A 15235-nucleotide genomic window follows, 5' to 3' on the forward strand; every position below is an offset into this window, starting at 1 on the left:
AATTGCACATATGAGTTCCTTCTGAAGTCTTGAGTGGATTAGACTTCATCTTGATGACTTAACTGAATCTTCTTCTTCCTTTTTACATTACTTAAACTTCCTCCTTTTATCATACTGCATTCTTGGAAGTCATTGGACATTGCACAACTATTGGGAAGTGCTTTGTGCTTTCAGTGCACCAGCATTCTAGAGTTAGGGTTAGTGACAATGAATTTACAGGTCCAGTTAATGAGATTGAATGTTCATTGTAAAAGACCAGTAGGGGTGTCAGTGGATGAATTTCCATTTCAGATTCAGTAATTGAGAACTAAACATTGTGCCAAACTGAAAAGCACTGACAGAACTCCAGGGAGTCTCTGAAAGTGAAGTTGAGAATTTAGGATAAAGGAGGCTGGAGGTGCTAAACTAAGTTTGGCTTCTGGATTTCTTGTCATAAATAAAGCACAATGACTGCAGATTCCCATGTAGGAATTTAGTTTTGTTTCCTCTTTGTGATGGATAAGTGAGCTAAGGACTGGCTTAATGTTCCTGGCCTGGATATTGAGTCTTTTGCCTCTGAAGTCTTAAGCAAGATAAGCTCTCCAGGGAAGTTTCTTCTTACTCCTCAGATGCTTTGCTTGTGGTGCAGGTCTGTGCATCTGAGTGAGTTGCTTTACAATGTCTTCATAGTGTATGACAAAAGCAGCATTTCCCAGTTGTGGTGTATCTCAGCACTTGTGTTTAGGTGAAACATGTTCTGGAAACACACTTTTTTCTACTCCACCTTGGGTGTAGACACCAAGTTTGGTAAGATGATGCATACATCAGATGTTTGGTAAGATGATGCATACATCAGATGTTTCAGTGCCCTTTTTTGAGGCTTGTCTAGCCTGAGTGTATAAAGACACATTCAAAATGAATCATTAATGGAGGGCTGGAGAATTAAGTAGCAAAACCCTCTAGATATTTATAGTGTTTGACTGACTTGGAGTATTCAGATGTGATATGGAGTTGCCCTTCTGAAAGAGCCCATAAGGGAATTCAGTTGCTCAGCAGTACTGTGTTTTGAATTTTGCCAAATATTCCAACTTAAGGGTTTTTTTAAAGCAAGTTAGAATTATCTTTTAGCTTGTAATATTTTTCCAGGAGGATGTGATAGAATCGTAGTCCAGCCTGTTTGTGCATTAAATCTGTCCCTGTTTTAACAGACCATTTATGTAAGGAATGAAGTCATGTACAAATGTTAATTTTTAGGAGTACAAGTATCATAGAATCAGTCAGGCTGGAGGGACAAGGATCATTTAGTTCCAACCCCCCTGCCATGGGCAGGGACACTCTAGCCTAGATCAGGCTGTCCAGAGCCCCATCCAGTCTGGCCTTAAATGCCTTCAGGCATTTAAGAGGCTCCCAGGTGACCTTATTGTGGCCTTTCAGTATCTGAAGGGGTCCTACAAAAAAGCTGGGGAGGGACTTTTTAGGCTATCAGGGAGTGACAGGACTGGGGAGAATGGAGCAAAGCTGGAGATGGGGAGATTCAGACTGGATGTGAGGAGGAAGTTCTTCACCATGAGAGTGGTGAGAGCCTGGAAGGGGTTGCCCGGCGAGGTGGTTGAGGCCCCATCCCTGGAGGTGTTTAAGGCCAGGCTGGCTGAGGCTGTGGCCAGCCTGCTCTAGGGTAGGGTGTCCCTGCCCATGGCAGAGGGGTTGGAACTAGAAGATCCTTGTGATCCCTTCCAGCCCTGCCTGATTCTATGATTCTAAGTTGTTGAAGCTCAGTTACTAACCTCTGGCATGTACATATCTACCTTTATAGATGAAAACTATTTCTTTTAACCTACAAAAATGCATATTTAATCCAACATTCATTGATGATGAGTTTCTTTCTTTAGGCGGGTAAGCACCAGGAATATGAACAGAAACTACTGCAAGAGTTATACAAACTAAACCCCAACTTTCTCCAGTTATCTACGGGTACAGTTGACAAGAACAAGAACAAAGTAACAGCACTGCAGAGGTATGATGCCTAAGTACTGATATTACACCTTTTGGCTGTGCTTGCTTTCTGGTTATTCCTAAAGAAATCTTTATTCCAACTGCATCCTTAAGATGCCTGCTCTTTTCAGTGGATATTTCATGATTAACTCTGATACTGGTTTTCTCCATACAAATACACATTCACCACTTTGTTCTGCTACAAAGTGAGTGTGAGTCTTACTTAGTTAAAATGGTTTTCTGCTGTGTGCATTTGGATCACAAGTTCAGAGCGAGGCATTCTCCTGCTGAAAGGAGACTTTGTATTTTATATGTGCATGAACACAATGATTATTAAAGACCACAAGTCTGCTTTCTTGGTGTGGTGTCATGAGTGCAGTCTGTCACAACTGAGACACCATCTAGTCTTGATATGTGTTTTTAATTGTGGTTTGGAATTAATCATGGTTAGATTTTTACACTGTGATTTGTGGAATGGCTTTTACGTCAGGTGTGAGGACCTAGGAAATGGAAACTGAAATCTGTTTCTTTTGTGTAAGAATTCACAGAGTATGAAAAACTTCTTGCTTTCATCTATTAAACTTTTTTTCCCAGTATGTTGTCATTGCACATCTTACTGTTGGTTAAAGTAATACTCTGAGTTAAGAAAAGATTTCTGTCCTTATGCAAAGAGAAATTACATCTTATGGTCATGAGTCCTTAAATGAATTATCCACTCAAATGTTGTATTTGAGATAAAGAAATAAAAACTGTTAGCAATTACTTCCACACTTTTTGGTAGGATTTTCATACTGAAAAGGGCAGGATGGGATACAAAAGTTGGATTGCATTTCTTATGTACCTCTATGCCTTGTAAACAGGTTGTGTGTTGTGTGCCTGTTTATCCACTACTGAATTGTTCAGATGATTGCCACTGACAGCATCACTGCACAGCAGTTAAACCACGGAAGTGGTTACTGTGTCTACAGTATTGCCAGTGGAGCATGGGGAAGCAAAACATCATTCTGAGCACTGGTATCCCAGCTGATCTACTGGGGTTATTTTCTTAGTCTTCTGGAGGAAGTGCCATATGCTTTTTAACTGCCAAGTGGTCAAGACCTCTAGTTGGATGTTTTCTTAAGGACTGTGCAGCTTGTTTCTTGGGCACTGGTTCAGTATTGACTTGGAAGGTAAAGTGTAGTGATTAAAGCAGACATACAGGTTCCTGAATTTGGGTATTGATTATCTTATGTTCTAAATTTGAGCTAATCTTAAGTTAAAACTTAATTAGATGCCAGCAAAACAGATTATATCAATGCAGAGAGCTTTATCTGAAACTGAGCAAACTTTTAGCCTTCAAAAAGCATTTATGAATTTGAGCTTGACAAGTCTGTGGTGGGACATGTGGAAAGAATATTATGTTACTCTTAAAGGCAACAAGTAGTCTGGAGTTAATTTCTCTTGTCAATTTGTACAGGTTTGGGAGTTATCCACGGCTAGGAATTCACCCAAACTAACTCAGTCAGCTGGAAGTTAAAGAATGAAGCTGTATTTGTAGCTTGGCACAATTTACAAGCATATATATAATACATGCAGGTATTTACAGCTGTAGACAGTTACATACAAGTTAAAAGTAATACAGAGATACAAAAGCCCTTCTGACCAGCAGAGCCACACAGGAGGGCATTCAAAATGCCTCCCACCTTCTTTCCACTTCTGGTCCTTGTTTGTATAGGACCAGGTGTTTCAGGCTGTGCAGCATAATGAAATTCACCCAGACTATCTCAGTCAGCTGGAAGTTAAAGAATGAAGCTGTATTTGTAGCTTGGCACAATTTACAAGCATATATGTAATATATGCAGGTATTTACAGCTATAGACAGTTATAGAATCATAGAATCAATCAGGCTGGAAGAGACCTTGAAAGATCATCCAGGCCAACCTAGCACCCATCCCTAGCCAGTCAACTAGACCATGGCACTAAGTGCCTCATCCAGGCTTTTCTTGGACACCCCCAGGGATGGTGACTCCACCACCGCCCTGGGCAGCCCGTTCCAATGTCAATCACTCTCTCTGGCAACAACTTCCTCCTAACATCCAGCCTATTCTTCCCCTGGCACAACTTGAGACTGTGTCCCCTTGTTCTGTTGCTTGTCGTCTGGGAGAGGAGACCAACCCCACCTGGCTACAGTGTCCTTCCAGGTAGTTGTACACAGCAATGAGGTCACTCCTGAGCCACCTCCAGGCTAAACAACCCCAGCTCCCTCAGCCTCTCCTCTTGGGGTTTATGTTCCAGACCCTTCACCAGCCTTGTTGCCCTTCTCTAGACACCTTCCAGCACCTCAAGTTATGTATACAAGTTAAAAGTTCTATATGCAAGTTATATACACAAGTTAAAAGTAATAGAGAGGTACAAAAGCCCTCCTGACCAGCAGAGCCACACAGGAGGGCATTCAAACCACCTCCCACCTTCTTTCCACCCCCCCAACCCCCCTTTATCTCTGGATGTGTAGTGGTGTTCTTCACAGCTTGCTACCCAGTCGAGTTCTTGGGTTTGTCTGATTCATTGATAGAATGTTAATATTTCTGGCAGCTTGTCAGAGCCTCCAGCAATTTTGTGGTGGTTCTTGTGTTTCTGGGGTGTGAGATCTCAGTTGCTTTCTGTAAGTGGAGTTCTAAGTAGATGTTTAGTTATAAATACCCAGTAGTAGAAAATGGTTTCTTAAAACGTGCATAAATGCTTTCTCACAGTTGTGCTCTAATTTGTGCTGCTGAAAAAGCAGCTTTTTCCTTGCTGCTGGAGGCAATCATGTCTTGATTTGTCACTTGATAGTCATTGGTGACTGCACTCTGGTACAGTTAGAGGTATATTCCACATTTAAAGCAAGTGAAGCCTCACTCTCTTTCTTAGAGAGATTAAATGAATGCTGTCTTTTGCTAGAAGTAGAAGAACTGGCTGGTCTTCAGAGAGCCAGTCCTTCAGAATCATGCAGCTTTGAACTTAAAAGCCTCTACATGCATGAAAAGAAACCCTCAAAACATAAACCAGTTTATTTCTCTTTAGTTTTCTTTCTCCTTGGATGCAAAACTGACTTTAAACTGTAACATTTTAAAGTTAGTTTTAGTATGGAGATGGTTTTGCACTGCAGCAGACATAAGTTTTGATATTTAAAGTAGATCTGTTAATGGATTGAAAATTTCATTTATATAAAGATTATAGCTTATATTCATAAGGTTGAGAATAGTAAATTACTGACCTTGAGCTACTGCAGGTTACTTTACTCTTTGATGTTCAATATCTGATCAGCTTCTATTTCTGACTTATTTCCCATGTGTACAAAGCCAAGATGAGATCTGTACATCTGGGATGCATATTGGTGCATAAGATTAATAGAATGGGAAGAGGAGGTAGAATAGGAAGTCTTGCAATGTTAACTGAGATTGGAGGGAGTAGCTATGGCAGTTTCATCTGAACAGGAGTAGGAAGCACTTATGTTGTTATAAGCAGCTATAAGAAATTCCAGATTTTGCTTGGGCACTTAAATTGATCTAAAGATGTAGAGTCAATGTTGGATCATAAAGTAAAAACTTATTAATGAATGGGACCATTGAGGGAATATATTTATTTTTAAGCTATTATGTTATTAAAGCTTATTCCTTATGCTGGCAGCACTTGGACACTAAAACCAACATTCCTAATTGAAGCAAATTAAAAGCTAAGAGAAACATCGAGGCAGATGTTTTATAGTAAGATTGTAAGTTTAGGAAGTGCCAATGTATTTGATTATCTTCAGTTTACAGATGATATTCCAGCTGCTTCACTTGGTGTAAAATGTAACTGTTTTCAGCAAAAGCTTGGGCTTTCAGTTCTCTCTTGAAGTTCTCGCAGCTGTAATGTGCACTGTGAAATGAAATTTAGTGCTGATTTATTTTCTTTTTGAAAGGAAAGTAATTTTGACTTCAGAAGTGAAGAGAGCAGTAGGTTGAGCAGTGTGCTGGTCTGACTGATCTCATGGTCTGTCAGTAAAGCTGTGGACTCTTGGGGAGGTCTAAAACTTCATCTGTTGAGGCAAGGCTTGACAGGAGCCTGGAATAGGATTTACAGAACTTAGGAGATAAAGCAAATAATTCTAAATGAGATGTATGTATGTCTGGATACTTGAAACTGTTGGGCTTTTTGTTTGGTTGGGTTTGGGTTTTGATTTTGTTGTGTTTTCTTTTTCTCTCCTCAAAATGGACAAGCTTGGACTTCAGTGTTGCCAGAGCAGCTATCTATTTGGTGAAGAAAACAGAATTCCCTTCAGTTTTCTCTTTCCCCTCCCTATCCCACTTTTTTTTTTGTAAGTCATCACCATATAAAATCTGAGAAATAATATCCAGACAAATCTGTTCTTACAGATTGTCTGGCACAAGGATTCATTTCCCCTGTCCTTGCAGTTCTTAAAAACACATTCTTCATAACTTGAACTCTTTGTTGTTGTTGTTGTTGTTGTTGTTTCTTCTTGGGTTTTTTGTGTTTTTTACTCTTGGCTTTTTTCAGACCCCACAGTAATAACAAAGATGCCTGGCCATCATTACAGAGTTCAAGTAAATCAGCCAATGGTTTAACAATGGAACACAGGAAAATGCCTCCTGTGTTAGAAAATGGTACAGACCCAGAACACATCACTCCAGATGGTGCAGGCTTAGATTCCGGGTAATTGTGCTGCCTTTTATACTTCAGATAGCTTCCTTTCTCACTGGTGTGGGGGGAGTGATCCTCCAGTCTCTCTCTCTAGTTGGAGAGCTGGATTCAACTCTTAATCAGGTCATAAAAAGCTGGGCTTAGCCTAGCCCCTATCAAAAAGACCTATTGGCAGATTGTGCAGGAGACCCCTAACAGGGCAGGGCAGCCGAGGGGTCTGACAGCCTTTGGTGCTGCATGATCCCAGCCAGAGCTGAGCCCTTCACTTTAATACAGAAGCTTCCACAAAAAGACAAATGCTAGTTGTCATACATCAGGAGCCTTGTCACTTGGAAAAGCTTCAACAGAAGGAAGCTAAATGTTAGGGCTGATTATCTGTCACCTCTTTACAGTGGTGTGTTCCAGGAACGCAAATGCAACAAGTAAGGGTTCCCTAATTACCACTCTGTAATGGGAGCAACAGGGAAGCAGATTCAGCTGGGAATACTTTGCACAGAGTAATTCATTCATCTGCTTGCCATAACTTCCTTATTGCCAAACATTTTTTCTCTTGTTGCCCTCACTGATTTGATTAGAACTGGTGTCCTCTACTGTCATAAATATCACTTGCAGTTGAAACAGCAGTTTGTAGTTGTGCTGATTAGGTTTTTATGATAATATTGGTTGGGCTCATTCAGAAGTTGGATGGGAAAGTGACAAGTTAAACCCCAATATTTCAAGAAGCAATATTGCTGATTAAGTAGCTGATCATCATTTAAAATCAGTATTGGACCAATGCATTCGTGTTGGGGGGGCTGCTGAAAATGATAGCTTCTCACTAGGCTTATTAGCAGTCTCATTTAAGATGTAATCCAAGACCCTGTGGTTGCATCTCAGTAATCAGATGCACCCTCCTTATCTTTTCAGGAGATTGTACTAGATGTAAGTAAAAATATTGTAGCCAATAGCTAATGAATAATGTTTATTCCTGAGGGCTGAAAGCCTGTCTCACAGTTAAAGGCTCCTTAGGCAAGCTGAAATAGAATAAATACTTTCAGCACTTAAATCATCACTTCAAGTTGTCTTTAGATGTAGCTTTTAAAATTGCAGCATTGTGACTTGGTTGGCAGCTTTGGGGGGAAAAATTTGTCTGGAGTATCATCTCTACCATCAAAACGATTGTGCAGTGAAGAGTCTACAGCAAACTTTTATGCTATAGGTGTTCAGAAACACCCCAAGGCAGTTAGTTTTAAATGGAAAAACTTTGCTCTTGCCGTCTGGCCACTGAGTCAAAAGTGCCTATAAATCTTTGCTGGAGTAATGTTTGTTTGGAAGTCTGTTCCTCTGATTTTTTTCTTTTATAGTCATAAATTCTAGAGCTTCAGTTCTCTTTTTTTTAGTTACCTGCTCAGTGTTCTTTTGAACAAAACCACTTTATTGACAAATCACTCTTACACAGTTTCTTTAGAATGGAGAAGAATTAATTCTGCTGGGTTGGACTCTGTGTCCTGGAATGGGGAGAAATAAAAACATGAAGAAAAGCAATCTTAGAATTTTGAACCTTCATATGTGGCTCTGCAATATTTAAGCTTTGCAGCAGCAAGGGGTATTTGAAACCAAACTGAAGTCTGCACCCAGTTGTAATAATTACTCTCTATATATCTGTCTTGTTCTGGCACATCATGTCTGTAATTTGACTTGCATCTCATTCTCATCTCTTAATGAAACTAAAATCCATGTTCTTGCTTCTGGTCCTTGTTTGTATAGGACCAGGTGTTTTGGGCTGTGCAGCATGATGCTTGTGTATCTTCACAGAAATGAAAGGTCCTTGAAGTTGTAAAGCAGAGATTTTAATCTGAACTTGGACTGTTAATTTCATTAGTGTGGTATTTAGTGGAATTAAGGCAACTCAGAGATGCCTGTCAGAATCTTGAATCCTGAGATGCACCATGTCAGCCAAGTGGTGTTAATTCCCAGTGAATAGCTTTCTGAGGTTGTTTTCAGCTGCATCTTCTCTTTTATTCACTTTGCTTAGCAGTTTGTGTCTTCTCCTGCTTTTTCCTCCCCTTCTATCACCTCCTTACTTTGGAACTGATTTCTACTAGTTAAAGCTGGTGGGACCAGGACTAATTGACCAGGACTAAATCAATTTAATCTTTTATCCCTCAGGATTTTTTTTGTGTAAAGACTTGCATGAGAACTGACCACTTGCAAAACCAAATCTGTTCCCAAGCTTTTTTCCTGTAGTAGCATAGATGGAAGTGACTACTACAGAATACTGCCACAGTAGAAGAGTCCTGTTTTTTTGGACTATGAAGATGCTTAAAACTTCCCTTTTGTTCCTTAACAGGGCAGCCAACAAATGGAGTTGGAGAGTGGTGGGAAGAAGTATTAACAGTGTATGACAAATGATCAGAATGCTTATGTTTACAAAAAGCAGCCTCATAAATAAATGAACTTTCCCCCTTCTTAACTCCTCCTAATTGAGTCTGCTTTGTTTTTTTTGTTTCAAGGCTTTTCTCCTGCTGGAAAAGTGAATAATGGGGTTTTGTTTTTCATTCAATACTTGAGTGTCTCATTGTCTCTTCTCCCACTTTTGCAGCCCTATCGACAAACCTTCAGATTCCCTCAGTATAGGAAATGGTGACAGCTCCCAACAGGTAAGACCTAAGCATTAATGCTATGAATCAATTACTTCCTGAAGTGTGCCATAAATTGAAAGTTGGTTTTGAACGAGTTGATTTCTCTAATGTTTGGCCTTGTACTGAGTTACATATTAGCTAACCTAATTACAGCCAAAAACCTTGATGAGGAATTTTTTTTAGCTGTATTAGTGAAGGATATTTAATATTTAAACTCTTATGTCCTAATTGTTGCTCTTCCTCTCTTGCCTGTAGATAACAAACAGTGACACACCTTCACCACCGCCTGGTTTAACAAAACCCAATCCAGTCATACCCATCAGTTCATCTAATCACAGTGCACGGTCTCCTTTTGAAGGGGCTGTAACAGAATCACAGTCACTCTTCTCTGACAACTTTCGGCACCCTAACCCCATCCCTAGCGGGCTTCCTCCATTCCCCAGCTCTCCACAGACTTCAAATGACTGGCCCACAGCACCAGAACCACAGAGCCTCTTCACATCAGGTATGTACACAGGTGACATGACTGGATGTTGCTTACCTTTGCAACTTGTATCTGGAGCTGTGTAGAACCAAAAACTCAAGGACTTCTTCCAGAATGATTTTCTCCCTTTCAGGAATTACTCAAAACTGAATGAAGCGTGTCCAGTAGGTCTGGGGAGGTTCTCCTTTCTCTTTCTAATCTGCCATGGTGACAGCACACCTGGAATACTGTGTTCAGTTTTGGGTTCCCCAGTTTGAGAGACAGGGATCTACTGGAGAAAGTCCAGCAAAGAGCCCTGACGGTGATTGGGGGACTTGAACATCTGTCCTCTGGAGAAAGACTGAGAGGTCTCTTGAGAAAGCTGAGAAGGGATCTTGTAAATGTCAATAAAAATCTGAGTGGTGGGTGTCAGGATGAAGGTGCCAGGCACTTTTTGGTGGTGCCCAGTAACAGGACAAAGTACAAGCTAGAACACAGGAGGTTCCACCTCAACACGAGGAGAAACTTCATTATGGTGAGGGTGATGAGCGCTGGAACTGGTTGCCCAGAGAGGTTGTGGAGGGGTTCTGTGGAGGCTTTCAAAACCTGTCTGGATGTGCTCCTATGTGGCCTGCCCTGGGTGATCCTGCTTTGTCCTGAGGGTTGGCTTAATGATCTCTACAGGTCCCTTCCAGCCTGTAACATTCTGTGAATAATGAGTTGCACTAATCATGAAGGTTGGAAAAGAGCTCTAAGAATCACCATGTCCCACTCTCTGCCCAACATCTCCATGACTACTAAACCGTGTCCTGAAGTGCCACATCAACTTGGTTTTTGAGCACCTCCAGGGATGGTAACTCCTCCACTTCCCTGGCAGCCCTTTCAAATGTCTGCCTACTCTTTAAGAAGATAAATGATGTAAGGGTTTCTTCTAAAAGAAACTTAGCACAATTTTCTATCTGCATGGCTAAATTATCAGTGTTTATTTCAGTTTTTCCTAGCCATGCCTAAATAATAGGATGTGACACATACTGAATATTTTGTTACAGGTTTTACTGTTTCTTGATGAGAATGGGAAAAAATACCCAGTATCAGCAATGTATAAAATGTAGGTGATGCTTTGGGACAGAATCAGTTTACTTGATTAGTTCTGGTTTGATATTTGACTTCTAGTTGTCACAGCTTTGTTTGTAAACGATATTTATTACCATGGAAATTACCTGCTGCTTAACTGCTGTATGCACCAATTTTGTGAGGGTTAGGTGGCAGTGAGAGACAGTTTCCAGGTAGTAGAATCCCAGGAACATTCCACTTAGAAAAGCCCCTCAGGATCACCAAGTCCAACCATTATCCCTAAACCATATCCTGAAGCACCACATCCAAATGACTTTTAAACACACCCAGGGTTGGTGACTCAGCCACCTCCCTGGGCAGCACATTCCAATGCCTGACCACTCTTCCTAGGAAAAATATTTCCTAATGTCCAGTCTAAACCTACCCTGCTGCAGCCTGAGGTTATTCCTTCTTCTTCTATCACTATTTACGTGTGAGGAGAGACCAGCAGCAGCCTCTCTACAGCATCCTTTCAGGTAGCTGTAGACAGCAATGAGGTCTCCCCTCAGCCTCCTCTGTTTCAAATTAACCATCTCCAGCTCCTTCAGTCACGCTTCATAAGATTTATTCTCCTTCCTCAGGCCCTTCCCCAGCTTCCTTGCCCTCCTCAGCACTGACTCCAGCACCTCTACATCCCTCTTGTAATGAAGTGCCCAAAACTGAACACAGTACTTGAGGTGTCACCTCACCAGAGCCAAGTACAAGGGAACAATCACCTTCCTATCCTTGCTGGACACAGTATTTCTAATCCAAGCCAGGATGCCATTGGCTTTCTTTGCCACCTGGGCACACTGCTTGTTCATCATGACTTGTTTGTCTCTTACAACCCCCAGGTCCCTTTCTGCCAGAGTTCTTGTTTGTTTCTTAGTATGGAACGGATGTTACTAGTTAAGAATTGAAATACAAGCTTTTGTCTGTCTAACAACTCTTTTTATTGTTGTGGATTTCAGAGTGAAAACAGAAGTATAGATTTCCAGGAGAGGATAACTGATTTTAACTACTTAAAGCAGCAGCCAGGTTTCCTACCAGCAGAGGGAGTTCATGTTGTGACCCATACTGCCTTGTACTTACCAGCTTGCATCACCATTGTTTTGAGGAAAAACATTATGAAATTAAACCTAACATTTACCAAACCTGTATAAGTAATGGGAACAGTCTAATGAAAAGCAGGAATAAAATACAGGGAAATTCTGATAGCCCTTTTTTGAAACAAATAAATGCCCCCAAACCCACTTTGCTCCCCCCCAAAAATCCACCAAAAAAAAGCCAAAACACAACCTCAAAATGTTTATGATATTTTGTAGTGAAGTTCCTTATTTCCTTTTGTCTCATCAAGTTGTCTACTGAAGAATTTAACTTCTTTTGTCCATAATGGTAAACAATGAGAGTTGCTTAGGTTTTTTAACCACTACTCAAAGGTTCCCATTTTGAGGTGGAACATCTCCTCCCCACCTTTATTACACAGCAGAACTGAAGCACAACATTAGTACTGAAAGCAAAATACTGAACCGAATATTGAAACTCTGCTTGGTCACTCTTCTGTCAAGTAATCTGGGTGTGAAGATGGTTCACAGATTGCATGTGGTTGGAAAGGACCCTCAAGGGGCATCTTGTCCAACCCCCCTGCTGTCAGCAGGGACACCTCCAACTGGATCAGGTTGCCCAGGGCCACATCAAGTCTGACCTTGGATGTCTTCAGAAACAGGACCTCAACCATATCCCTTAGCAACCTGTTTCAGTATTTCACCACTCTTATTGTAAAGAACTTCCTCTTTATATCCACCATAAATCTGCCCTGCTCCAGTTTCAAAGCATTGCCCCTTGTCCTTTTGCTAGCAGCCCTTTTAACCAGTCCCTCCCCAGCCTTCCTACATGGCCCCTTCAGATATTGAAATGCAGCTAAAAGATCCTCCCAGATCCTCCTCTTCTGCAGGCTGAACAGCCCCAAATTTAGAAGCCTGGTTTTGTAGCACAGGCACTCCAGCCCTTTAAATTCTAAGCAAGTGTTATTGATCTCTTTTTGCTTGATGTTATTACTGAAATTACTTTGAGAAGGCTTTTATGTAGTTCAGGAACAGAGGATTTCTGCTGTAAAAATACTGTTTGCTAGTTCTACCACTTCACCTTAAGTAGTAATCTATGACAGTTTGATCTGGAAATGGCATTCCAAGGTGGTGAATGAGATGCCTTTTTGGAAGGTGTGAAAGAAGTATTGTCTGAAAGCTAGCTGGCAATGTAGATTCAGATACACTGAGGCTGCAGCTTGTCTGGAGAAATAGTTACTAATTCTTGTTCTAAATCCTGTTCCTCACCCACAGAGACTATACCAGTGTCCTCCTCCACAGACTGGCAAGCGGCTTTTGGGTTTGGCTCCTCCAAACAGCAAGAGGACGACTTAGGGTTTGACCCCTTTGACATCACCCGCAAAGCCTTAGCAGACCTGATCGAGAAGGAACTGTCAGTCCAAGACCAACCTTCCCTCTCGCCCACATCTCTTCAGAACCCTTCCCCACACACTACAACTGCCAAAGGGCCAGGCTCTGGATTCCTGCATCCTGCTGCACCCACAAATGCCAACTCTCTCAGTAGCACCTTTCCAGTCATGCCACAGAGGTTCCCACAGTTTCAACAGCATCGAGCAGTTTACAACTCCTTCAGTTTTCCAGGCCAAGCAGCTCGCTATCCTTGGATGGCCTTTCCACGCAATAGCATCATGCACTTGAACCACACAGCAAATCCCACCTCAAATAGTAATTTCTTGGACTTGAATCTCCCACCACAACACAGCACAGGTCTGGGAGGGATCCCTATATCAGGTAGGTGAATTGGGGCATCTGTGATGTGACTGATTCGTGTTTTCTGCTTCTCTGAGCCAGGATAGCAAAAGGAAGTAGCCAGATATAAGTGGTAGAATGATATCTGTTGATTGTTGTACTAGCTTTGTGAACAGGGGGAGGAATATTGCTTTAAATAGGCCCTTTCAATTAAAAAGGTGTTTATCTGGATGTTTAGCCTTGTAATACTGAGCTTTATAAGGAAGGTGGAGTATTCTGTGCCCGCTTAATTTTGTGCCAAAGCAGATTGGTATTTTGATTCTTTCCTTAAAGAGTAGGCCCTGGAAGCTCATTGCAGCTTCCATGTCTACGTGCAGGTGCTGACCAGAGTTCTTCAAACTGTGCAAAAAAGAATAAATAGATTGTAATTATGGTAATTTGTGCCAGATGTCTTGGCTGGGTTGTTCCCTCTTGCGCATAACCAAATGGCTGCACAATAAAACATTTAGTGCTGTTCATTTCTGTACTTCAGATAGCCTTAATATTATGCTAATCTTTCACTGAATGGATGCTTGCAATGTGTGTAAGAGGATCCATCCTGATTGTGAGGGTTGTGATGTTGGAGGGAAAATGAATGTGCAGTCAGGCTGGTTCGGGCTGCCCTGAATGGATTGATAAGCTCTTGACAGCAAACATTGCAACTGAGGAGCTAATTGTAACAATAATAATATCTTGATAAAAAAATAATTCCTGGGCTTTGAAGGCCTTCTGTGCTTCTGATTTAGGTTGGCCCAAACAAGGGGGGAAAAAAATATATGAAGTGTATATTGAACTGCAAGTGAAAAGTCTCTGTAAGCTTTTTATAGGCTTGACATGGAGAAAATGTTGTCTTCAGATGTTGCCAGTGTTGTTTTCTTTTCACTGGGCTCTGAGAAGTACTGGCTGCACCATAAAATGACCTAGAAAATGTCACTGTGGTTTTGATGCTCTAGTACATGAGCTGCTTTGGGTTGTTACTTCCCTGCATGTTGTCTTCTTTTGAAGCTGTGCTATTGCTGTAGAGTCTTTATGCTGATTTTTTTCTCTGAACTCTTGCTCTGAACTACAAATGCAATGAATTCCTTGTACTGGCAGTGGCAAAGTTTTTTCTAGACTTAAAATGACAAATATTGGTCAGACTGAAGTGGAATCAAAAATGCAGCACCCATAGCACTGCAGATGTTTGCTGACTTTTCCCTAAACTACAGGAAACCTCCAAGAACATTTCAAGGGGTCAAGTTCTGACTTTACCACTCGGTTCTAAAATGTGCTGTTCAAGGGGCCTGTTACAAAACTGTCTTCAGGACTCTGGAGACCAGAACAATCCTTTAGTGTTGGAAATGATGTCTTTGTAGTACAGTTTGATTCTAGCATTCTTTAAATTGCATTATTGCCTTTGGCAGTTGGAAAATGAAGCTTACTGTAGAGGACTCATTGTACAACTCCTCAAGAGCCAGCTGTGTGGTGTTGGTTGATGCAGTCTATGCCGTGTCCTTCCCCCATACGTTTTAAGGCAGCAGAGTTGATGTTTTAAGTGTATCCCTTTTTGGTATGCAATATCTAGAACAACTGAGTATTTTTGGCAGACACAG

General features: G+C 41.3%; 1 protein-coding gene across 3 annotated transcripts in view; it reads left to right on the top strand.

Moving 5' to 3' along the window:
* The window catches only part of CNOT4 (CCR4-NOT transcription complex subunit 4), a 92938-nt gene that overhangs the window by 56562 nt on the left and 21141 nt on the right, over window positions 1-15235 (top strand). For all 3 annotated transcript variants that reach the window (XM_064155018.1, XM_064155020.1, XM_064155019.1), the window contains exons 7-10: window positions 1869-1993; window positions 9215-9272; window positions 9510-9759; window positions 13149-13646. In XM_064155018.1, the coding sequence (XP_064011088.1) occupies window positions 1869-1993; window positions 9215-9272; window positions 9510-9759; window positions 13149-13646 (931 nt within the window). The remainder of the gene's footprint in view (window positions 1-1868; window positions 1994-9214; window positions 9273-9509; window positions 9760-13148; window positions 13647-15235) is intronic.

The sequence above is a fragment of the Pogoniulus pusillus genome, chromosome 15 (genome assembly GCF_015220805.1).
Source record: "Pogoniulus pusillus isolate bPogPus1 chromosome 15, bPogPus1.pri, whole genome shotgun sequence".
Lineage (NCBI taxonomy): Eukaryota > Metazoa > Chordata > Aves > Piciformes > Lybiidae > Pogoniulus > Pogoniulus pusillus.